Source organism: Mustela nigripes, chromosome 14, assembly GCF_022355385.1.
Source record: "Mustela nigripes isolate SB6536 chromosome 14, MUSNIG.SB6536, whole genome shotgun sequence".
Taxonomy (NCBI): domain Eukaryota; kingdom Metazoa; phylum Chordata; class Mammalia; order Carnivora; family Mustelidae; genus Mustela; species Mustela nigripes.
In genome coordinates, this window is record NC_081570.1 from 75,493,206 (window position 1) to 75,518,910 (window position 25,705).

Below are 25,705 nucleotides of genomic sequence, written 5' to 3' on the forward strand. Positions count from 1 at the left end.
TTTATTTGACAGAGAGAGAGAGAGAGATCACAAGAGATCACAAGTAGGCCAGCAAAGGGGGGGGGGCATGCTCCCTGCTGAGCAGAGAGCCTGTTGTGGGGCTTGATCTCAGGACCTTGAGATCATGACCTGAGCTGAAGGCAGAGGCTTAACCCACTGGGCCACCCAGGCAGCCCCCCAAGCAATTTTTATATTTAAAACTTTGATGAATAGAAGTGAAAAACATGTGCATCAAGATTAGGTCACCATATATAGCCACATTCTTTAATTTCTTTAAAAGGAGAGCTAATTCTTTTTAAGTAGTGAGGTCACACCGCGCACAATATTATCAATATTATGTAACATTCTAACAGGAGAAATAAATATTGAAACAATCTCATTGCCAACTTTCTCCAAGACTTGTGAAAACCAGGGAGTATCATTATTTTTAGTAGCTTCAACCCTAGATTTCAACTGCTTTATCTCTTCATTCATCTCTTCAGATTTCTTTCTAAATCCTTCATTGAGCAGATCACGTTGGACCTAAACAGAAAGTGAGAAGTAAAAATTTAAAATTACCATATTTTTTTCAAGAATTGTACTTTATATATAAAAATGTGGTTAAACTATCTTTGTTTTAGTCCTAAAATTGTTTCTGCTGAATCTAGAAAGGAGAATTTTGTATTGAGGAATATTTCCTGACTTGGACCTAAACATTGAGAAGAAACATAATTTAAAAACTTACTGAAGTTCACACACCATTAAGGTTTTCCAGGATGCTAAGGCGATATGAGGACAAAGGTAACATGTTTCCGTAAAAAACAACAACAACAACAACAACAACAAAACAGTTGGAAGGTAGCCTTGGTTTGATATGGTCACCCAAATAGTAGAAATGATGGGAACTTATAAGCTCTTATAGAAATCTATCATAAACATGTCTTGAAAGATAATGAGAGAATTCCTCCCTATGCCATCTGATAACTTGAGTAAACCACCCACACCTGGACACAATATAGCAAATTTAGAAGCTGTCAATTCCCTGTGTTTTTAAGTCTGTACATTTCTGATAGTTAAATGTCAGCATACAGTCTTTGGGCAGTCATAGTGTTTCTTATAATTGTCAGTGATCTTGATAAAGCATACCATTGCTGCTTGTATTAAATACATATGGATCTTCAGAATTTAAGAAACAAGTCAGAGGACCATAGGGGAAGAGAGGAAAAAATAAAACTATGAAACCAGAGAGGGAGACAAACCATAAGAGACTCTTAAACTTGGGAAAAAATTTGTTAATTAAAAAAAAATACATATGGTTGGAATATCTATTTACTCAAGCCTCATGAAACCATTTTAAAATCCCCCAAATAGCAATTCAAATGCTATCTATATTCTCCAAGAGCTTGGAGGTGCCCTACGCATCCTCAACTCTCTAGAGTCTACATATTTAGAGTGGAATTCAAAGGCTTTTTTAGAAAAGAAGGAGGAGGAGGAGGGGAAAGGGCAGGAAGAGGACGAGGAGGAGGAAGAGGAGAGGAAGGAGAGGCAGAAGGAAAGGGAGAGGGAGAAGAATTCAAAGAACTCAAGGTTTTAATAAGTCACAAGCAGTTAATGGCAAGAGTGCTTCCTTCTATGAGCTCCATACCTGTAACCTTCACCCATCCTTTCCTGAGGTACCAGAAGAAGGACCGCCAAGCATTACCAAGGCCATGGGCAGACCTACCTTCAGCTTATGCTCCAAAATCATATTCTGTTCTTTAATTAGGTTTTCTCTCTCCTTCTTCATCTTCTTTTCCAGTTGGACTATGTTTTCCTGGAGACTCCTCTGTTGCGCCTCCATCTGCTGTTGCTGCTCCAGTAGTTTCTGTTTTAGCATCTCCTGTTCTCTCTCAGCGGCCTCCTTGCTGAGCCGCTCCTCTGCCCCAAGGAAAGTTTAGAGAGGGAAGATAATTAAGCAAGGATTTATATCTATCTAAGCTCAGAGACAAAACCAAATTGGAAGGGAAAGTGGAAAATCTCTGAATCATTCATGTCCTCACTATTGGAACCACATTTCAGAATATTTTGGGAAAGTCCCTGTCTGGCTGCCAAACAATCATAACGTTCCTTGTTTTTAGACTTAGCAGAGTTGTTCCAAGAAGAGAAAGCTCCTTGTTTTGCCCTCACACCTGCCTGAGGGCTATACCCAACCCATTGTGAGCCAAGCCCTGCCCCATACCTGCTATGGCCTTCTCCCCATCAGTGAGGGCTTTATCTGCCTGCCAGATGGATTTCTCTATTGAAGCCTGTGACTGCAGAAAGCTCTGGAGGACCTCATTCGCCTGAGGAACCAAGAAGAAGCAAAGAACTTAGAGTTCCACTATGGAGATTAGTGCTGCAAAAACAAGTATGTCCATATGATTTTTGCTTCATGCTTAAAATTCTACAGTGGCTCCCTATAAGGTGTCCAAGCTCCTTAGTGTGACCAGAGACTCTCCATAGCTCCTGCTTTCTGTTTCCCTCCAGGCTCTCCCCTCGTGCTACTTCCTTCTACGTACTCTAGGTTCCAGCCAGTCAGAAATATGTTCAGTTCTATAAATCCACAGACTCTGATTCTTTGATATATTTGGCTTCTCACTGGGAAATGCTGCCTCTAATTTGTGCTCTTGCTCTCCTCTGTCATTTGCTGGCTTACTTTAGGCAAGTTATTTTAACCTGCTTGTGCCTCTCATTTCAGATCTATAAAATGTTGACAATAAATATAGACATTTCTAATGTTGTTTGAAGGATTAAACTTAAGAGTCTAGGGAAACAGCTTTACATTATGCCTGTAAGAAATAAGAGTCCAATATATATTAGTTGCATTATTATTTAATTATTTTTATGTTTGTACCTCAACCTATGTAGCCCAGTTTTTCTTATTTATTCTTTATTATTATACTATTTTTAATTTGAGTATAGTTGACGCACAATGTTATGCTAGGTTGGGGTGTACAACATTGTGGTTCTAAAGTTCTCACATTATGCTATGTTCACCACAGGTGTAGCCACCATCCAGCTCACTATATCACTATCACAATTTGTTGATTGTATTCCTTGTGCTGTGCGTTTCATTCTCATGACTAATTCATTCCATAAATGGAAACCTGTATCTCTCACCACCCTTTACCCATTTTGTCCTTTCTACCAACCCACTCCCCTTGGCAACCACCTGTTTGTTCTCTGTGTTTATTGGTCTGATTCTTTTTGTTTGCTTATTCATTTGTGTGTGTGTGTGTTTTATTTTTCCACTTATGAGTGAAATCATATGGTATTTCTCTTTCTCAGTCTGACTTATTTCACTTAGCATAATATCCTTTAGGTCCATCTATGTTGTCTCAGATGGCACGATCACATTCTTTCTATGGCTGCATAACAGTGCACCATATGGACACCATCGTCACAGGTTGATATGTATTATAACTTTGTATGCAATTGTCCATGTATTTACTTCCTCTCTTACATTTGATCATATACTTAAGTACAATGACTCTAACTTGTAAATTGTCAGCACTTGGAATAGTCAATGCTGTGTTGTTGGATGAAGAAATGAGGGTTGTGGGTTTCAGAAATCCATACTCTTTTGGGGGGGAATAAGCATTTCCACTCTTCGCAGGAGTAAATAGTAAATAGTGGACCTCAGAAGCTAAAACTGTCATGATATCCCCCATGCTGTTGTCACCCACAACAGGGGCTGTGCTCTCAGATTATTTGAAGACCCCTTAGACTCCATTATGTAGGCTCCCCATGCTCCCCTATTCCTCACCTTCACTCCTTTCCTGGGCACTTGTGAATATTTCCATTCAATACTTTCTTTTGCTTCCCTGTAGAGCTTGTATCCCCCAGGAACAGAGAAAGTTCCTGCTGAAATCCTTTCCCTTAGGACCTGTGACATTTCATCAAGGATGGACTGGCAGTATTTAAGGGATGCCTCTTCATTCTGCTGCAAGAAATGCTCTTTCTTATCCTTTATGAGTTCCTACAAGGGGAAAGTAGAGAGATGTCACCTGAATAAAGGAACAGAAACAATACCATTCCAAAGAATCTGGTAGAAGGATTGGTCTGTGGTCCTCATGAGAAAAGTGTTCTGTTGCAGAAGGACATGGAATAAAACAGGAATCCCAAGACTTGACTTACTCACAACCTTGAATGCTCTTTGCAAGACTCTGGGCAAGTTTCTTAAACTTCCTGGTTCTTCTGAAATGTTGGAGTTGTATTGCCTAATCTCTGGGGCTCCTTGCCATTGGAGCATTCAGTAATTTCATTGTCAATGATACAGTGATACAACAAGGAGCAATATAAGTTGAAAATGACCTGGAATGAGCATCTGATAAGAGAAAATTTGCTTTGTGACAATGGGAGTATGTTCCAGAAAGCAACCATGCTTAGGAATGACTTTTGGGTGTTGTGGGCAGGCTTGGAATTCATTGATGTATTTAAAGATTGGGAAGATATCTATACTTCAGAGATCAGAGAGATTACTAGATAACGTGCTTTAGTATAGGGAGTAAAAAAACAAAGAAATGTAGTCCTTTGAAACTATCTTTCACATAAGAATCCAGATTTCTTTATCCTTGAGTAAGATATGAGCCATGGGTCAATAAAAGCACTTCTAGGCTTCATTCTTCAAAAGGAAGAGTCCTGAAGAATAATTACTAAGACACATTACCACAAGAGACTTCTGGAACTCCTGCTTGTCATCCTTGAAGGAATGCTTCATGAACACTTCAATGGCTTCCTTCTCACAGTCTGCATGCACATCCAGCAGCTCCTGGAGCGTGTCTGTGGGGAGTGTCAGTCGCTGGGACATCTGCTCACTGTAGTGGTTGGCTGCCTTCTGCACGGCCTCAGAGTTCTCAAGCTGGGCTAGAGTTGTCACTGCATTCTCCACACAAGGCACTGCTCCAGTATTGATGGTATCCACATAGGTCACCACCAGAGTCTTCAGCCCTGAATGAACCAGGATATTGAAAGGATAAAGATCAAATTATTATCCCATAGGATTCCAGATTCTGAGACTACATTTCTGAAGTCACGTGTACTCGTACCTACCACCCTCTTCACCCCACCCTCTGCCACACAGCCCTGCCTCCTCCTATCTTCATCTTTGTTTTCCTATTGACTTTAAATTGTTATGGTCTGCAGGTCACATGGTTAAAAAAATTAAAAATTTACCTTTATCCAACATACTAAAAGGTATCTGGAAAACATAATTTCTGATTAAAAAATTAAAAGCAAATTAAATTATATATGTATACAGATGGGGAAGGGTAAATCAGATTATATTTGTTCCAAATTCTGAAGCTTCCAGTGGATTTTCACCAATTTATTGGATACTATTTATTTTTGTACTGCTCTACACACCCAAAATGTTTGTTTGTTTGTTTATTTATTTATTTATTATTACAAATAAAGCTTATCAGATGGGACTTCTTTTGGGGAAAAAAGGAAATATATTCTGTTTTTATACTGTTAGTGATTTTTTTCTGATCAGTGGAAGTTTTTTTTTTTCAGATAAGTCAATGACACAGATATCAGCGACAAAGTGTGCAGTTTTGGAGAGGAATTTGTAAACTCCTAAAAGTGAGATAATTATAAAACAAACACATCTCTTCATGGAGTGAGAATGTGTGTATACCTAGAATTCCATATAGAATCAACCAAAAATGCTGATATTATGCCCCACAGAAATGGAAAAAGGAGACTCACGATTTCCAGTGATTGTGACTCCCTCTCTGAGAGTCTTGGTCCTTGCCTGGGTGTGGATGTAAGAACAAAAATTGTTTGCTTGTGTCAGGAATTTAGGATCCAGTTGATGTTCAGGTATATTCTCAATATTAGCTAGGAGTTTTGTTTCATTTACTGGCCGGTCAAAGACAAAACACTTCCGTTTTGGAAAGAAATGCCTGATGCACTCTCTGGGTAGATTGGATGCTTGGATTCTAGTGTTGTTGCCTGAAGGATAGGAACAACAGATTACCTTGGGAACAGTCTTGAGACAAGGGAGCTAATGGTTTTTATGATTGGGATTTTGATTCTTTTCTGTCTCCTGTGCTTGAAACACCTTTAACACAGACATTCAATACTTTCTTGAACAGCAAACTCATACCAATGGTAGCATTTTGGAAAGAAATTAGGGGAGACATCAGTCCAGGTAATTAAAGCCTATGGCTTAGAAGTCCAGACTTTTAAAATGGTGGTAGAGTTGTTCATTAGATGTTTACTGAACGAATGGCAAAAAAAAAAAAAAAAGAAAGAAAAAAATAATCAAGAGTCAAATGTAACTTCTTGGTCTAAGGTAGAAACTGAGCTTGGGACCAAGTGCCACAATCAAGGGATAATGGAGCAGGTTTAGGAACAACAGTATTAAGCATATTCATACACTGGTTATTGAAGGAAAACTTCTTTGATGCTAGAAATAATTTGCACAATGTTAGCTATTTTATTTCACAAAAACCTCAGAAGAGTAAATGTAACTAAAATGCAATTCTAGGATGTCACCACTACTCTGCAAACTCCTTGAGGTAAAGGGCTAGATTTGATTTAATAGCATTGCTCTTCGGCCTAGCCAGTTTCTCATTAAATGTTTTCAGAAACTCTAAGTAGAAAACTGAAAGCAAGAATGAATAAATCAGAATTGATCTTTCCCTCAAGGTTTAATGAGATCTATACCATTATAAATGTAACCCATCAAGATAATTTATTATTTCAAAATTATAACATGGACAAATATATGGGAATTAAGAGAAAACTATGATATATATAGTAAAATGAATGTTCTGATAATTATCAGAAATATTGAAAAGGTATAGATTGAAAAGGCATACTTCTTCAGGTTTACTTGGAACACATAGTCATTTTTTATGTGATATATCTATGCAGGTATTAGAAAATTATATCCTTCTTTGAGAAGATTAATATCTAACTGTAAAATACATTTTTATTGAAATATATTCTATATATAGTAATATGTTGATTTTCCATATAATTTCATGCCTAATGTGTTACAGTCAGTTGTTTTCTTCAACACAGAAGCCAAAGTAAGGAACATGTATCTGGTCTTTGGAAAGTTAAAGCACCCAGTGAAATCTGGTAGCTACATTAGCCATTGTTTAAAGAACAGATCAGTTTTGAATAATTTCATTCTGGCCTAGGCTCTGCTTTTCAACCTAAGCTCAAGTCATCATTTCAACAGACTTTAATCTAGTTTTGAATACAAATGCTATCCCAAAGATAACAGACTGTGTTCAGCAGCTCCCACCCTCTATTGTACCACCCACTGCCCAGGCCATGTTCTAATACCTGGTATCAGCTTCAAGGCATTCTCCAGGTACTCATCTTCTGTGATAGGATGATCATTTAACTTCAGCTCCAGGGTAAAATCCCGTACAGCCCAGATAAAGTCTGGGAAAAAACTCACAAACTCCGTAGAATCTTCTGTTCCATCCTTTTCTGGGGAGGACTTTGCCCTGATTAGTTCTGTGAGCTCTGTCACATAACTAGGACTCAAGTTAAGGAAAAGGAAGTTCCCACTCATCATTCCCACTTTCCTCTAACAAAAAATTATAAACTCTCTCCTTGGCCCTGGGTCCCTCTGCTCCACCAAAAGCAGCTAAGTGACAGGGAAGGAGAAACTAACTAGAGCTCTATTCCCATCAACATACTGAGATGAGTGGTTTGGTCCCTGGAAGGATACTGCAGCTGCTCCAGGGCCTGGTGGTTGATGGTGCCCATGCTGTTGTAGACAAATGTGCTGCACAGAAGCACAGCCAGTGCAAAGATCCATGAGTCATTCTTAGGGTCACCCTAGAAAGCACATTAGAGCAAGAGTTTTAGGAGTTTAGTCTTTAGAAATTCATTCAGACACTTCTTCTATCAGTCTTCTATTACTTTAGCTAACATTCTTGCCATGCAAAGAAATAAGTTTGAAGACAGACATATATACAGATATCAACTTTGACAATTATAAAGACATTTTTTGTGATTGTGAGTCTTCCATATATAAAGAGATTCCAATATGGCATAGGTTTCTTTTTCCTCAATTGGATGAAATAAAGTAACATATATAGAAAAACTAGTACAGTACCTGGTGTGCAATGGTGAATGATAGCATTTATTCATTCTATGTAGAGCTATATAAAATATACCAAAGTTGCTATAACTGGGAATTCAAATTATATTCAATTAAATCCCACAAATGTTTATAGGAAGCTACTGAGTGTATCCCACCGCTTTTTTATTTAAGAAGCAAACTTGAAAGTAGCAATAGTTACTTTCAGGGTGACTGTTTTAAAGTGGTGACAAGCATCCATAACAATGAATGTAATAAAGATGACAATACCTATAAAGATATTAGTAATCTTATATTTTAGTAATGTCCATAAGCAGTGGAACCTATAGCTGTAATAGAAATGATGAAAGACCATTCCATGCTCTTGGATCAGAAGAATAAACATTGTTAAAATGTCTGTACTGCCTAGAGCAATCTATACTTTTAATGCTATTCCGATCAAAATTCCACTAGTATTCTTCAAGGAGCTGGAGCAAAGAATCCTACAATTTGTATGGAATCAGAAGAGACCCCGAATCACTAAGGAAATGTTGAAAAACAAAAATAAAGCTGGGGGCATCACGTTACCTGATTTCAAGCTTTATTACAAAGCTGTGATCACCAAGACAGCATGGTACTGGCATAAAAACAGACACATAGACCAGTGGAACAGAGTAGAGAGCCCAGATATGGACCCTCAACTCTATGGTCAATTAATCTTCGACAAAACAGGAAAAAATACACAGTGGAAAAAAAGACAGTCTCTTCAATAAATGGTTCTGGGATAACTGGACAGCTATATGTAGAAGAATGAAACTCGACCATTCTCTTACACCGTACACAAAGATAAACTCAAAATGGATAAAAGACCTCAACGTGAGACAGGAATCCATCAGAATCCTAGAGGAGAACATAGGCAGTAACCTCTTCGATATCAGCCACAGCAACTTCTTTCAAGATATGTCTCCAAAGGTAAAGGAAACAAAAGTGAAAATAAACTTTTGGGACTTCATCAAAATCAAAAGCTTCTGCACAGCAAAGGAAACAGTCAAAAAAACAAAGAGACAACCCACGGAATGGGAGAAGATAATTGCAAATGACAGTACAGACAAAAGGTTGATATCCAGTATCTATAATGAACTCCTCAACTCAACACACATGAAACAGGCAAACATATCAAAAAATGGGCAGAAGATATGAACAGACACTTCTCCAATGAAGACATACAAATGGCTATCAGACACATGAAAAAATGTTCATCATCACTAGCCATCAGGGAGATTCAAATTAAAACCACATTGAGATATCACCTTACACCAGTTAGAATGGCCAAAATTAGCAAGACAGGAGACAACATGTGTTGGAGAGGATGTGGAGAAAGGGGAACCCTCTTACACTGTTGGTGGGAATGCAAGTTGGTGCAGCCACTTTGGAGAACAGTGTGGAGATTCCTCAAGAAATTAAAAATCGAACTTTCCTATGACCCGGCAATTGCACTCCTGGGTATTTACCCCAAAGATACAGATGGAGTGAAAAGAAGGGCCATCTGTACCCCAATGTTTATAGCAGCAATGGCCACGGTCGCCAAACTGTGGAAAGAACCAAGATGCCCTTCAACAGACGAATGGATAAGGAAGATGTGGTCCATATACACTATGGAGTATTATGCCTCCATCAGAAAGGATGAATACCCAACTTTTGTAGCAACATGGACAGGACTGGAAGAGTTTATGTTGAGTGAAATAAGTCAAGCAGAGAGAGTCAATTATCATATGGTTTCACTTATTTGTGGAGCATAACAAATATCATGGAGGACAAGCGGAGATGGAGAGGAGAAGGGAGTTGGGGGAAATTAGAAGGGGAGGTGTACCATGACAGACTATGGGCTCTGAAAAACAATCTGAGGGTTTTGAAGGGGCAAGGGGTAGGAGGTTGGGGTACCAGGTGGTGGGTATTGGAGAGGGCATGGATTGCATGGAGCACTGGGTGTGGTGCAAAAATAATGAATACTGTTATGCTGAAAATAAAAAATAAATTTAAAAAAATAAAGAGAAATGAAGATTTAGAATTTTATCAAGGAAGGCCAGAACTGTGGAACTTGGAGAAAGAGTATATGTTATGAAGGCTTACTGGAAGTCTTGAGCTGAATTTCAAGAACTCGTCAAATACAGACATGAAGAAACACAGACTTCATTCTCAGCATGTCTCATGTGCATGTTGTTTCTTAATACATGTGTATTAATATATGTGTGTGTTTGTGGGTCTTTGATTCCACATATGAGTGAAATTATGAGGTATTTGTCTTTCTCAGTCTGACTTATTTCACTTAGGATAATACTCTCTAGGTCTCTCCATGCTGTTGGAAATGGCACAATCTCATCCTTTTTTATGTCTTTGTAATATTCCATTGTGTATTTATACCACATCTTCCTTATCCTTTTGTCTACTAATGGACTCTTAGGTTGTTTCCATATCTTGGCTATTGTAAATAATGCTGCAGTAAACAGAGGGGTGCATATACCTCTTTGGATTAGTGTTTTCCTCTTCTTTTGGTAAATAGTAATGGAATTATTGAAACGTATGGTATTTCTACTTTTAACTTCTTGAGAAACCTCCATACTGATTTCCACAAATTAAAAATTAATAGAAAAAGAAATAGATAATTTCTAACTCCTCTTTTGGAATAAATGGCAAGCTACAGAAATTTAAATACCATTTCCAAGTAAGTCTCAATGTAAGGCACATAAGGAGTAATCATTCATTTCACCCATTAGTAGCAAGTTAAAAAAAAAAAAAATTCATCCGAAAATGTTTGTTATAGGACAAACACATGCTGTTGTTGCTGTTCAAAGACTTATTTACCTATTTGGGAGAAAGAGAGCCAGGGTGGGGAGGAGAAGGAGAGAGTCTTGAAGTAGAATAGACTCTGCCATGAGTGTGGAGCTGGGTGGGGCTGAATCTCACCACCCCAAGGTCACACCTAAGCCAAAACTGAGAGTCAGTGTACCAGCTGTGCCAGATCTGGTGCCCCCAAACACTTGCTTTTATAGAACCAGCACATTCAGAGGTATCTCAAAGTCTTCTGTAATGCTCTTTGGGTAGATGATGAATTTCACCATAAGAAATGTAAACATAATCTCTTAACTCCACACCTCTAATACACACTTCATCTGGAAGATAAATCAGAAATATTTCTTCTCCTAGGATGGAGTTGATGTTTCTCCTCTTTCCCATCAAGGCACCCTTATGTTTAACATAAGTGGTACAGACTATGTGTGCTGCCCATATCACTTTGTAAAATTGAAGGACTGATTCCCCCAGCTAGTGGGAGTGCTGATGGAAGAAAAGTTATTCTGTTAATTAGAAAGGCTTCCAGAGTAGGCTTTCCATGATTTATCTGCACCCTTGTCCCAACTCAGGATAAAAATCATCCCAGCAAGAGAACTCCCATGGAAGTGACAGAAGTCAACAACTGCATTGTGATACAACTTTTTCCTCTCTCCAACTTGCTTCTTTCCCAGTCAAATTTTATTAAATCTGACTGCATTTGTGTGGTCTTCTCAACTGGACTGAAGATGCATTGAGGGTAGGACATTTATTGTAGTGACTGTCATCTAAAGTAGTAAGCCAGGAGACTTCAACTTAGCTATTCAATAATTATTTCTTAAATTTAATCAAATACTTCAGAGCCCCTTGGTGGTTCAGTCAGCTGAGCATCTGACTCTTGGTTTCAGCTCAACTCATGATCTGCAGGTCATGTGATCAAGCTCTAAATCAGGGTCTGTGCTCAGCAGGGAGTCTACTTGAGATTCTCTCTCTCTCACTCAGCCCCTCCAATGACTCACAGTCTTAATATATCTCACTATCTCTCAAATAAATAAATAAGTGTTTTAAAAATATTTATAAAATAATTCAAATGATTCAACCAGTATCAAGAAATAAAAGATTTTATCTAATATACCATATCTTACCTAGAAGTGAACTTTAAAGAAACCAGAATGCCTTATTTATTATTATTGGATTTCTAGATTTTGCAAATAGATCACAACAGTTAAATTACAAAAATATCATGAAGAAGTAAGGAGCAAATACAGAATAAAAGGGGTTTACCTGTGACTATCTTCTTACCTTTTCCACATCACCCAGGCCCTCAGTATCCAGAAGGACCAGGGTGTGGTTTGGCTTGCAGGGGTGAGGCACACACCATATCCAGATGCCCTTGGTTTTAGATTGCACTGTAGAGCCCAGAGGGAAACCTGCAAGGGGAGGGGAGAAGGCAACATACAGTGACAGGAGATTCATCTAAGCAGCCAGAGGGTACAAAGTCAGACTTTTTGGAATGTAAATAAGTACCCTAGCATACAAGATGGCTCTTTCTCAAATTCCTTAAGGATGTCCCATTTTGTGTCTTCTGATTCAAGGAGGGCAGTGATGCCAGGCAAGTGGTCAAGATGGAGGCAAAGAGCCATTATTGAAGGAAAAATAAATTTGAAAAATGGAAATCACTGATAACTATCAATGAGAATTTTGAGAGAATGTTGAGGCACAAAGTCAGAGAACAGTGAATAAAGAGAAACATGGGAAAAGAAAAAGTAGACAAAGGAAACTGAGATCACATTTTTTCCCAAAGTGATTAAAAAAGGGGGGAGGAAGGTTGTCAACTACAATAGGATGTGAAACCCAGGAAGGAATTTTAAGATGATAGATGTCCTGGGGTCCTTGAGCACAACAGTCAAAAAAGAATTCTTGAGATATTTCATAGTGCAACTTAGTAAGTTTATTTAAGTAGCATGGGGATAAGACCCATTGGCAAAAGAGCTACACTTTTTCTGTATGAAGCTGGTGGTTATATGCTTACAACTCAAGAGGAAGGGGATGTGTAGAGGTATTAGATCATAAATGTATCTTCGAATTTCTATTCATAAACTACTTTTGCAAGATTTCTCTGGTGCTTCTTATTCAGTTCAATAGCAGCTATTGGTGAGGTATACAGGCAGTCCTGAGACTCTTCAAGAATGTAGCAGCCAGCACATATTTGATCCTTATAAGAATTATGCAGGCTATAGGTCAGCCTTCTGGGCTTAAGGTGAACATTTTTCTATTTCTATCCCTCAATGTGTATTCAGACATCTTTATATGTTGATATCCCATAAAAAAGTAAATGTGTTCTAAGGGAGAAGAGATGCAATTATAAGAGCCCAGTACTCGATCAGGTTAAAGAAGGTAGGATCCTGAGCATTAGCAAGGAAGATTTTCCTTAGCAGCAGTAAAACAGCATGGTAACAGATTACATTAAGAGTAATTTAGTGGTGAGAATTAGAATCAGAAGGTTGGTTGATTGTGAGGAGTTTGGTTCTCCTTTCTTGTGACCAGGGAAAAAAAACTAAAGTCATGAGAGATATGGCTAGAGGTAACCAGTTGGCCCCAGGCTGAGTACAACACTCACCTCGGTTCTGTCCTGCAAGACGGTTCATCAAGTAGGATTTGCCGGTACGATACAGTCCTACAATGGCCACCACCACTACTGGTTGAGAAATCCTTTCAAGAATCTGTATAGCTGTCTGGTTCACTGACAGCTGCATATTGTTGTTTTCCACCAGACAAATGGGGGCTGTCATATGGGGTCCAGATGCCATGGCAACCTGCCAACCTAAAAAAGCCTCCTAGTAGAAATAAGATTACAAAGTCATTCTCTGACTTGGAGTTATCCAAAGCACCCATCAGTTTAGGACTAGGTGAAACTTCTGTACTTTCTATGAGACAAAATGTAATCTAGAGTTACAAGACTGCAGAGGGCTTCCTCTATTACTCCCCCAAATTTGTGATGATATTAGTGATGAAACATAGAATATTATTCTTCAAAGTTTTGCTTCAATAGTAATAATAAAATTCAAGCAATTGTTACTGTCACTGAGAGCCTACAATATACCAGGCCCTGTGAAACATACCTTACATACTCAGCCTCATTGATACTTATAAGACCCTACAAGTTAGAAATTATTGTACCCCTTGTACCCGCTTTACAAAAACAATAAATGAGTCTAACAAAAGCTGAGTAAGACATAAAGCCAGGGTTAAGCCTAGACAACTGAGCAAACTGGCAAGCTAAGAAGTTCTAAGCTCTTATTTCCCTGAGGACATATAAAAAATAACCAAAATATTGGCTAGAATAATCTTACAGTAGTTCTGCAAAAAGAGTCAAATATCTAAAGCCACCAAGCAAACATCCAGTGAAGAAAAAGCCATATTAAAAATGGTAGGAAATTCTGTGGTATTTCTGCAAAAAGAATAAAGAAGGTGAAAGAAGTGTCTTCTGTGAAACATAACACCTTTCAAACACACTGGAGTTTATGTTAATGAGGTGATTTTGGAACCTACCCTGGATGACCACAAGGGAAGACTGGTTGCCAAGGGAACCAACCATGTGATTAGAGGGTTCAGCCTCAATCCCAGCCCTGGGGCAGAGAGAAAAGCTGCAGGCTGAGTTAGTAACCAAAGGCTAATGATTTACTCAGTCATGCCTATTTAATGAGGACTACATTAGAAACCTTAACTGAAGGAGTTTAAAGAGCTTCTGGGTTGGTGAACATGTGCATGTACTCAGAGGGTGGTGTGCACAGAGAGAGGATGAGAGGATGGAAGCTCCACACCCTTTTTTTGATACCTTGCCTACACATCTATTATCTTGCTGTTTTGGGGTTATATTTTCTTTCTTTCTTTCTTTCTTTCTTTCTTTCTTTCTTTCTTTCTTTCTTTCTCTCTTATAAACCAATAGTCTAGTGAGTAAACTGTTTTTCATGAGTTCTGGAAGCTGTTCTAGCAAAGTACTGAATGTGGAGTACAGATGGAGAACATAGCCACTCAGAAGCACAGGTGACAAGCTGGAATTGAGATTGGCACCTGAAGTGGGGCTAGTCCTGTGGGGCTGTGTCCTTACTTTGTAGGGCAGGCACTAACTTCAGACTGTTTGTGTCAGAATTACTTACTGCGGAAGATTGCCCATATATGTGGTGACCAGAAGTGAGGTATTGAGAACAGTGTTGCGAGAAATAGAATTTTTTTCCCTTTTCAGGGTAGAGACAAACAATAGACCATCAAAGGCCCCAAGGAGATTTTCAGAGGGTAATTAAGACATTTAAAAGCAGCACGTATAGGGGGAAATTGAAAAAGCCACACATAAGCTCAGGTAGGATGCTGCTCAGAAAAGCCCTAAAAAGACTTTTAAGGTTTCTCCCTAGGTTAAGCCTAAGGCTCAAGACCAAGACCCAGCTAATGAGCAAAGACTTCCTTAGTACAAAAGCTGTATACAAAGAATGGAAAAGGTGGCTGTTTCTATAAATGAGCAGTTTTCAACTGAAACAGCAAAAATCACAAGGCATGCAGAGAAATAAGAAAATGCAGCCCATTCAAAGGAAGTAAACAAATGTGGCAGGAAACATCCCTGAAGGAACACAACCATTGCGTGTTCTAGGCAAAGACTAAAGTAATTTTCTTAACTATGCTCAAAAAGCTAAAGGGAAACACAACAAAGTCAATCAGGAAAATGATATATAAATAAAATCAGTCCTGTTGCAGTGTGTACTGGTGTAAAGATAGGCATATTGACCAATGGAATAGAACAGAGAGACCAGAAATAAACCCTCCCATACATGGCCAAATGATTTTTGACAAGCCTGCTGAGATTTTCCCAATGGGGAAAGCACAGTGTTTTCAAGAAGCGGTGCTGGGAAAATGTGATATTCACATGCAACAGGATGAAGTTGGGCCATTATTTTAACACCATTTATAAAATTTATCTCAAAACATATCAAAGATTTAAACAGAAGAGATGAAACTACAAAAATTCATAGAAGCAAACACAGGAGAAAACCTTCGTGGTACTAGATTTGACAATGATATTTTTGGATAGCACACCAAAGGCGTGATCAAAATATGAAAAAATGTTAAATAGGACTTCATCAAAGTTAATAATTTTTGTATATCAAAGAGCACCTTCAACAGAGTAACAAGGAAACTCATAGAATAAGAGAAGATAACTGATTTATCACATATCTGTTAACGGATTAATATCCAGAATCTTTAAGAACTCTTCCAACTCAGTAATAACAACAAAAACAATGCAATTCAAAAATGGGCAAAGGACTCAGACATTTCTCCCAAGAAGATACCTTTATGCAATAGATTCGTGAAAAGATGTTCAACATCACTAATCATTATGAGAATGCAAATCAAAACCACAGTGAGGTACAACTTCACACCCATTAGCATAGCCATTATCAAAAAAAATGAAAACAAAAACAAACTGAACAACTAGCACTGACCAAGATGTAGGAAAAATTGGAACCCTTGTGCATTGCTGGTAGGCATGGAAAATGTTACAACCACTGTGGAAACACTATGCTGGTTCCCCTCAGAGTCTACCATTTGATCCAGCAATTCTGTATCAGGGCATATGTAGAAAAATATCAAAAGTTTGACTCCAAACTCAACACCCAAAAAACAGAAAATCATGTCAAAAAAGAGGCAGATGACATGCACAGATACTTCTCCAAAGAAGACACACAAATGGCTAGCAGACACACGAAAAAATGTTCATCATCATTAGCCACCAGGGAGATTCAAATAAAAACCACATTGAGATACCACCCTATACCAGTTAGAATGGCAAAGATTAACAAGACAGGAAACAACAAATGTTGGAGAGGATGTGGAGAAAGGGGAACCCTCTAACATTGTTGGTGGGAATGCAAGTTGGTGCAGCCACTTTGGAAAACAGTGTGGAGATTCCTCAAAAAATTAAAAAAAGAGCTACACTTTGACCCTGCAATTGCACTACTGGGTACTTGCCCCAAAGATACAGTTGTAGTGAAAAGAAGGTCCATATGTACCTCAATGTTCATGCAGCAGTGTCCACAATTGCCAAACTGTGGAAAGAGCCAAGATGCCCTTGAACAGGCAAATGGATAAAGAAGATGTGGTCCATATATATAATGGATTATTAAGATTATTACTCAGCCATCAGGAAGGATGAATACTCAACTTTTATATCAACATGGATGAGACTGGAGGAGATTATGCTGAGTGAAATAAATCAGGCAGAGAAAGTCAATTATCACATGGTTTTACTTGTGGAACATAAGGAATAACATAAGGACATTAGGAGAAGGAAAGGAAAAGTGAAGGGAGGGTTTGGGAGGGGGAGGTGAATCATGAGAGAATATGGATTCTGAGGAACAGAGGGTTTTAGAGGGGAGATGATGGGGGAATGGGTCGGCCTGGTGGTGAATATTAAGGAGGGCACGTTTTGCATGGAGCCCTGGGTGTGGTACATAAACAATGAATCTTGGAACACTGAAAAAATAAAACTAAATTTAAAAAAATTAAAAATAAAAGGAGGGACTCCAACAGATTTTGTACACCAGTATTCATAGCAACAGTATTCATAGTAGCCAAGAAGTGAAAATGTCCATGAAGGGATGAATGGATCAACCAAATGTGTCATAATCATACAATGGAATATTTTTCAGCTGTAAAAAAGAATGAAATTCTGATACATGTTACAGCATTGATGAACATTGAAGACATTATTCTAAAGTGAAATAAGCCAGACACAGAGGACAAATATTTCATGATTTCACTTACAAGAAGTACCTAAAATAGTCAAAGGCATAGAGACAGAAAGTAGAATAGTGTTTACCATGGGCAAAAGGCAGGGGAATAGGGAGTTACTGTTCAAAGGGTACTGAGTTTCCATTTGAGATGAAAAAAATCTCTGGGGACAGATAGTGGTAATAGTTGTGCAACAGTGAGAATGTATTTAGTGTCACTGAACTATACTCTTAAAATGGCTAAAATGGTAAATTTTATGTTACACATATTTTTTATTACAATTTTAAAGCATTTTTTTTAAAAAACAACAACAACTGGATAATCCATTTCTCTGTCATATGCTACTGCAGCCACTTAGTGGACAGAATGTTCTTCCTTAAAGACATTGATTATCCTGTCAGTTCCTTTATCAGTAGATTAACCTATGTAGCTTCTCTTCATAATCACATATCACATTGTGCTCTCTAGTATTAGAGAGCTGTGAACATGTGAACCCTGCGCTCATCTTTGTCTGCAGGTTGACAAGTACTGGGAATGGGAGTGGTAAGTGGAATGAGGTCAGTCTAAAGAATGTAGCCTCCCTTTCAAACAGGGACGGCAGGAGAATGTCCTGAATCTTGAGATACTACATGCTGAAGTACTTAGCTGAGATGGTCAATTTTTCTGCAAATTACTGCTATGAATGGAAACTATATATATATTTATATATATAACTATATATATATATGAGTGTGTGTGTGTATGCAAATATCATTTTATATTATGTAGGGAGACATACACATATATCTAGAGAGATAAAGCAAATCTAGCAAAATGTCACCAGTCGAGAAATCTAGGTGAATAAATAGTATTTGAGACTTTCTTGTAAATGTTTTTTAAATTAAATTTTAATATAAAAAATTAAGTACTTAAGGTAAAATTGTGGTCTCCTGACACATTTTTGATTGCATTATATTAAAATGGTTTTCTAATATTGTGGAGTTACATAACATTTTTGACATAAGAGACTCCATTTTGAAGCTCCATTTTCTTTTCCAAAGAATGAGCTCTTTAACTGGACCAGAGTGGTAACAGTTTCAAGCAATTGCTCATAAAATATCAGCAGAGCAACTGACATGTAGATCATATGAGGACAGTAAAGTTAATGCATACGAGGGACAGCTTCATTTGATAGCACCAGTAACATCATCAACAAGATGGTAATCAGAAGAGCTCCACCAGTCAGCATTAAATCCGTGTTTTTTCTCTACTCTTTATCTAAATAAGAAGATTAGAAGACCCTTCCTTCTTTCTCGTAAAAACCCCATACTTTTCCCACATGAACAGGACACTTTTCTGTTCACCTTAGAATCTGGCTCCCCAAATTACAATTCTGAGACCCCAATAAAGGCCTTTGCTCATCTTCAATTTTACCTCCTTTTCTCGGTTCACAATATGTATTTTTCATAATCAGAATATGTAAACATGCTATTATATTCAAATGTTTCCAATATGCAGTTTTATATTTATATGTCACATATTCAAAAAGTGTCTAACACCAGCTCTATTATTTACTGCTCATGGCCCCTTAAACAATGAGCCTTACCTAGCTAAACCCAAGATTTTAAAGATAATTATAAGGGTAATGTGGATAAAATTATAGGTCCAACCTGGAGGATATTTTGATAATTAAATTAGATACCATAAGCTTTTGTCTAAGCATAGCATGCAGCACAAAATAGGATTTCAGTGTATGTTGAATAAATGGAGATTTATCTGCCAACAATTGCATTGAACAATTTGGTCCTTTGGGCTGCATTTCAACCCACTCCACAAACTACAGATTTCTAAGAAACAAGATCTACAAATAAATTCTTTGTCAGATCAGAACAGTAAGCAAGTTAAGACACATGCTCCTGTCCCACCCTCTTCTGTCTGATTCTTCAGTGTGGGGAGCAATGAACGTGCAGGTAAAACAGAAGCCTTGAACAGCTACGTTGTAATGCCTGAAGGTGCACGGTCCCCTCCTTACAGAGAAGATTAGAAGAAGCTGAAGGAGATGTGACAGGAACAACTGAACAGCTTTATGAAAACAGGTCTGCGGTTTCCTAGCTGTGAATGAGCCACAGAGCTTTTTACTTCAAATGAGCAAAGCGCAACTGTTTGATCCTGTTCAGGACTGGCTTTCAACATTTGAACTGCCCAAAAATCATCCAAAGAAATTGTTAAACCCAGATTCTATACATTTAACAACCGGTGCAGGTGATTCTGATGTTCCTATGAAAAAATCAACAAACACCAGAGGGGGGCAAGGAGACAGAGACAGAGAGAGTGACAACATAGTTATTTTTAACTAATAAAGATCAGTGATGGGGGAACTAAATTTATTTCTACATGGAGATTTACAGAACTCTCAATCTGAAGCTTTCTTAAGTTTGACTAATAGAAAGATCAGAAAGAAACTATCTCTTTAGATTATCATTGCCTGTAAGCTCCTTGATGGACACTGTCTTGTTCTATGAATTCTAATGTCTGCCACAGAGCCTGGTAAGAGTAAATTAGGGAGGCTCCCATGGGGACTCCTTCCACTCTAGTTTCTGCTTTCCTGAGCTGACACTGTTCCTGAAGCAGCATATCCAGGGAGACATGGTGTGCTTGGCTGTTCCTTTGCAGCTGATACCGTTTCAGAGGCAGAGCTGAGCTTCCCTAAAACTAAAGCCAGCCAAGACCCTGATGGGTCAGACAAAAGGCAACCTGCCCCTCCTGCCATTCCTCAGTTGTCACTTTCAATCAGAGATCAAGTCCAGTTCAAGACCATGTTGCATATAAAAGATGCACTTACCTACTATGTAGCACAGCAGGTTCGAGAACAGTCTTAGCTGCTCACTGCTTGCTCACTTGCTCCTTCCACCTTTTAGCTTCTTCGTATAAAAGCTTAAAAAAAAAAAAACAAAACAAAACTAAGGAAGTTAGAAACTTCTACCATTTAAATCACGTGTTAAAATTGAAATTGAAAGTAGAAGTAATTCAGGCAACATGAATCACCAGACTAGACCGTACATGTGGATGTTCAGTTCAGGATGAGATGAAATGAGGGCAAGCCCACAGTACTCAAGAGTCAGATCTTAGTAAACACACTCCCTCAGCTTTCTTTTGTCTTCCCCACCTTTGAGGACTTTGCTGGCGTCTCTTGTTCATATGTCTCTCTCAGTGGGCTTAAGTTTCCTTAACAAACAGGAAAAATAGAAAATTCTTGGCACAAATATAAGGAAAGTTGTATAAAGCAAGATTTATTTCAACTATTTTTCTTCTAGTGGGAATTCCTGAGTTCATTTGTCAGTGGAGAGCTTTAAGATTTTAAATATGGTCCCTATTATATAGTGCCAAGGAAAATTGAATGAGCTCTTTAGAATTTTTTTTCTGGACTAATGTATGTTTATTTTTACTTAATTTTTAAAATTTTAATTCCAATGTAGTAAACATACAGTGTTATATTAGTGTCAGGTGTACAATATAGTGATTCAGCAATTCCATATATTACTTAGTGCTCATGAAGATAAGGGTACTCTTAATCCCCTTCACCTATTTCACCCAATCCCCATCCACCTCCCCTCTGCTAACCATTAGTTTTTCCTCTATAGTTAAGAGTCTGTTTTGGGGTTGTATCTTTTTTTTCCCTTTATTTGTTTTATTTCCACATATGTTCTCTGGCTTATTTAGCATTAAATTAAATACTGGCGTATTTCTCATTCTCTGGCTTATTTTACTTAACATTATACTCTCAAGATGCATACGTATTGTTGCCAATGGCAATATTTCATTCTTTTTATGGCTGAATAATATTCCATTATAAATATACCGCCTCTTCTTAACCCATTCATCTATTTTTGGACATTTGGTCTGCTTCCATAATTTAGCTATGTAAATAATACTGCAACAAACATAGTGGTGCATGTATCCTTTTGAGTCATTGTTCTTGTGTTCTTTGGGTAATACCCAGTAGCGCAATTACTGGATCATTTGGAATATATTTTAACTTTTCAGGGTATATCCATACTTTCTTACACAGTGGCTGCACCAGTTTGCATTTCTATCAACACACACAAGCTTTCCTTTTTCTCCATATCCTCACCAACATTTCTTTCTTGTGTCTTTTATTTTAGCCATTCTGACAGATGTGAGGTGATATCTCATTGTGGTTTTGATTCGCATTTCCCTGATGATGAGTGATGTTGAACCTCTTTTCATGTGTCTGTTGGCCATCTGTGTGTGGTCTTTGGGGAAATGTATATTTGCGTCTTCCGCCCATTTTTTAATTGAACTTTTTTTTTTTTTTTTGCTGTTGAGTTGTATAAATTCTTCATGTGTTTTGGATGCTAACCTTTATTCGACATATCATTAGCAAATATTCTCTTCCATTCAGTAGGTTGTCTTTTAGTTTTCTTGGTTATTTCTTTTACTGTGCAGAAGATTTTTATTTTGATGTAGTCCCAATAGTGTCTTTTTGCTTTTGTTTCCCTTGCATTAAGAGAGACATCTAGAAAGAGGTTGCTACAGCCAGTGTCAGAGAAATTACTGCTTGTGCTCTCTTCTTTGATTTTTATAGTTTCAGGTCTTACATTTAGGTCCTTAATCCATTCTGAGTTTATTTTTGTGTAGGGTATAAGAAAGTGGCCCAGTTTCTTTCTTTGGCATGTTGCTCTCCAGTTTTCCCAGCACTGTTTGTTGAAGAGACTTTTTCCTATTCTACATTCTTGCCTCCTTTTTTGAAGATAACTGAGTATATAATAATGAGTTTATTTCTGGACTCCCTATTCTGTTCTGTTGATTATCAATTTTTGTACCAGTACCATACTGTTTTGATTACTACAGCTTTGTAATATAATTTCAAGTCCAGAATTTTGATAGTCCAGAATTGTGAAGTCCAGCTTCGTTTTTCTTTTTCAAGATTGCCATGGTCTTTTGTAGTTCCATACAAATTTTAGGATTGTTTTAGTTCTGTGAAAAATACTGTTGTTATTTTGATAGGAATAACATTAAATGTGTAGATTGCGTTAAGTGGTATTGACATTTTAATAATATTTGATTTTTCAATACATGGACATTTAATGTCTTCCCATTTATTCGTGCTGTCTTCAGTTTCTTTCATCGATGCCTTGTGGTTTTCAGAGTACAGATCTTTTACCTCCTCGGCTAAGTTTGTCCCTCAGTGTTTTTTCTTTTTGGCGCAATTGTAAATGTGATTATTTCTTAATTTCTCTTTTTGCTGCTTCATCATTGGTGTATAGAAATGCAACATATTGGGCCACCTGGGTGGCTCAGTGGGCTAAGACTCTGCCTTCAGCTCAAGTCATGATCTCAGGGTCCTGGGATGGAGCCCTGCATTGGGCTCTCTGATCAGCAGGGAGCCTCCTTCCCTCTCCCTCTCTCTCTCTCTCTCTCTCTCTGCTTGCCTCTCTACCTACTGGTGATCTCTCTGTCAAATAAATAAATAAAATCTTAAAAAAAAAAAAGAAATGCAACATATTTTTGGAGATTGGTTTTGTATCCTGTAATATTACTGAATTCATTTATTAGTTCCAGCAGTATTTTGGTGGAGTCTTTTGAGTTTTCTATGTATAATATCATGTCAAAAAGTGAAAGTTTTGCTTCTTCCTTTCCAATTTGGATGCCTTTTATTCCTTTCTTTTGTCAGATTGCTGTGACTAGGACTTCTAGGACTTCCAGTATCATGTTACATAGGAACAATGAAAGTGGACATCCTTAACTTCATCCTGTCCTTAGGGAAAAAACTCTCAGTTTTTCACCCTTGAGGGTGATGTTAGCTATGGGATTTTCATACACAGCCTTCATTATGTTGAGGTATGTTTCCTCTAAGCCTGCTTTGTTGATGATTTTTATCATGAATGGATGTTGTACTTTGTCAAATGCTTTTTCTAAGTCTACTGAAATGATCCTGTGGTTCTTATCCTTTCTCTTGCTAATGTGATGTATCACCCTGATTGATTTGTAAATATTAAAGTACCCTTAAAACCCAGGAATAAATCCCACTTGATATTGGTGAAAGATTTTTTAATAAGGTATTGTTGGATTTGTTTTGGTAATATTTTTCCATCTATGTTCATCAGATATTGGCCTATAATTCTCTTTTTCTGTGGTGTCTTTATCTGGATTTGGTGTCAGGGTAATAATGCTGGCCTTACAGAATGGTTTTGGAAGTATTCCTTCCTCTTCTTTTTTTTTTTTTTTTTAATTGTTGTAGAAGAACTTGTATTGACTCTTCTTTAAAGGCTTGGTAAATTTAATCTGTGAAGCCATCTGGTCTTGTACTTCTGTTTTTTGGAAATTTTTTGATGTTTTTGGGAGTTCTTTGATTACTGACTGAATTTCATTGCTGATAATTGGTCTGTTTAAATTTTTCTATTTCTATTTTTCTATTTCTTTTTTTTTTCAGTGTAACAGTATTCATTATTTTTGCACCACACCTGGTGCTCCATGCAATCCATGCCCTCTCCAATACCCACCACCCGCCCCTTCAAAACCCTCAGATTGTTTTTCAGAGTCCATAGTCTCTCGTGATGCACCTCCCCTTCCAATTTACCCCAACCCCCTTCTCCTCTCTAAAACCCCTTGTCTTCCATGATATTTGTTATGCTCCACAAATAAGTGAAACCATATGATAATTGACTCTCTCTGCTTGACTTATTTCACTCAGCATAATCCCTTCCAGTCTCATCCATGTTGATACAAAAGTTGGGCATTCATCCTTTCTGATGGAGGTGTAATACTCCATAGTGTATATGGACCACATCTTCCTTATCCATTCGTCTGTTGAAGGGCATCTTGGTTCTTTCCACAGTTTGGCGACCGTGGCCATTGCTGCTATAAACATTGGGGTACAGATGGCTCTTTTCACTATGTCTGTATCTTTGGGGTAAATACCCAGTAGCGCAATTGCAGGGTCATAGAGAAGCTCTATTTTTAATTTCTTGAGGAATCTCCAGCCACTGTTCTCCAAAGTGGCTGCACCAACTTGCTTTCCCACCAACAGTGTAAGAGGGTTCTCTTTTCTCCACATCCTCTCCAACACATGTTGTCTCTTGTCTTGCTAATTTTGGCCATTCTAACTGGTGTAAGGTGATATCTCAATGTGGTTTTAATTTGAATCTCCCTGATGGCTAGTGATTTTTTCATGTGTCTGATAGCCATTTGTATGTCTTCATTGGAGAAGTGTCTGTTCATATCTTCTGCCCATTTTTTGATATGATTGTATGTTTTGTGTGTGTTGAGTTTGAGGAGTTCTTTATAGATCCTGGATATCAACCTTTTGTCTGTACTGTCATTTGCAAATATCTTCTCCCATTCCGTGGGTTGCCTCTTTGTTTTGTTGACTGTTTCCTTTGCTGTGCAGAAGCTTTTGATCTTGATGAAGTCCCAAAAGTTCATCTTCACTTTTGTTTCCTTTGCCTTTGGAGACATATCTTGAATGAAGTTGCTGTGGCTGATATCAAAAAGATTACTGCCTATGTTCTCCTCTAGGATTCTGATGGATTCCTGTCTCACGTTGAGGTCTTTTATCCATTCTGAGTTTATCTTTGTGTACGGTGTAAGAGAATGGTCGAGTTACATTCTTCTGCATATAGCTGTCCAGTTTTCCCAGCACTATTTACTGAAGAGACTGTCTTTGACAAAACAGGAAAAATATTTTTCTATTTCTATTTCTATTTTTCTATTTCTTCCTAATAGAGTTATAAGACATTAAATGTTTCTATAAATTTATCCATTTATTCTATAGTCTAACTTTTTGCATATAATTTTTCATCATATTCTGTCACAGTTGTTTGTGTTTCTGTAGTTTCAGTTGTTTGTCCTCTTATTTCAAATTCTGTTTATTTTAGTCCTTTGTTTAATGAGTCTGGCTAAAGGTTTATTAATTTTGTTGATCTTTTCAAAGAACCAGCTCCTAGTTTCATTGATCTAGTCTGTTGATGTTTTTAGTCTCTATTTTGTTTATTTTTGCTATAATCTTTATTGTTTCCTTCTGCTTGTTTTGGGTTTGTCTGTTGCTTT

At 37.7% G+C, this 25,705-nt stretch overlaps 1 protein-coding gene across 1 annotated transcript; it reads right to left on the bottom strand.

Annotated features, from left to right (window-relative positions):
• Positions 1 to 237: 237 nt before the first annotated feature.
• Positions 238 to 20,582, bottom strand: LOC132001099 (guanylate-binding protein 6-like). Its single transcript, XM_059375323.1, has 11 exons — positions 20,478 to 20,582; positions 13,494 to 13,710; positions 12,176 to 12,303; positions 7,694 to 7,803; positions 7,300 to 7,496; positions 5,707 to 5,952; positions 4,667 to 4,947; positions 3,764 to 3,976; positions 2,198 to 2,300; positions 1,703 to 1,896; positions 238 to 522 (listed from the first exon to the last, which is right to left on the bottom strand). The coding sequence occupies exons 2-11, from the start codon at positions 13,681 to 13,683 to the stop codon at positions 286 to 288; spliced, it is 1,899 nt and encodes a 632-aa protein (XP_059231306.1). The 5' UTR covers positions 13,684 to 13,710; positions 20,478 to 20,582; the 3' UTR covers positions 238 to 285.
• Positions 20,583 to 25,705: the final 5,123 nt, after the last annotated feature.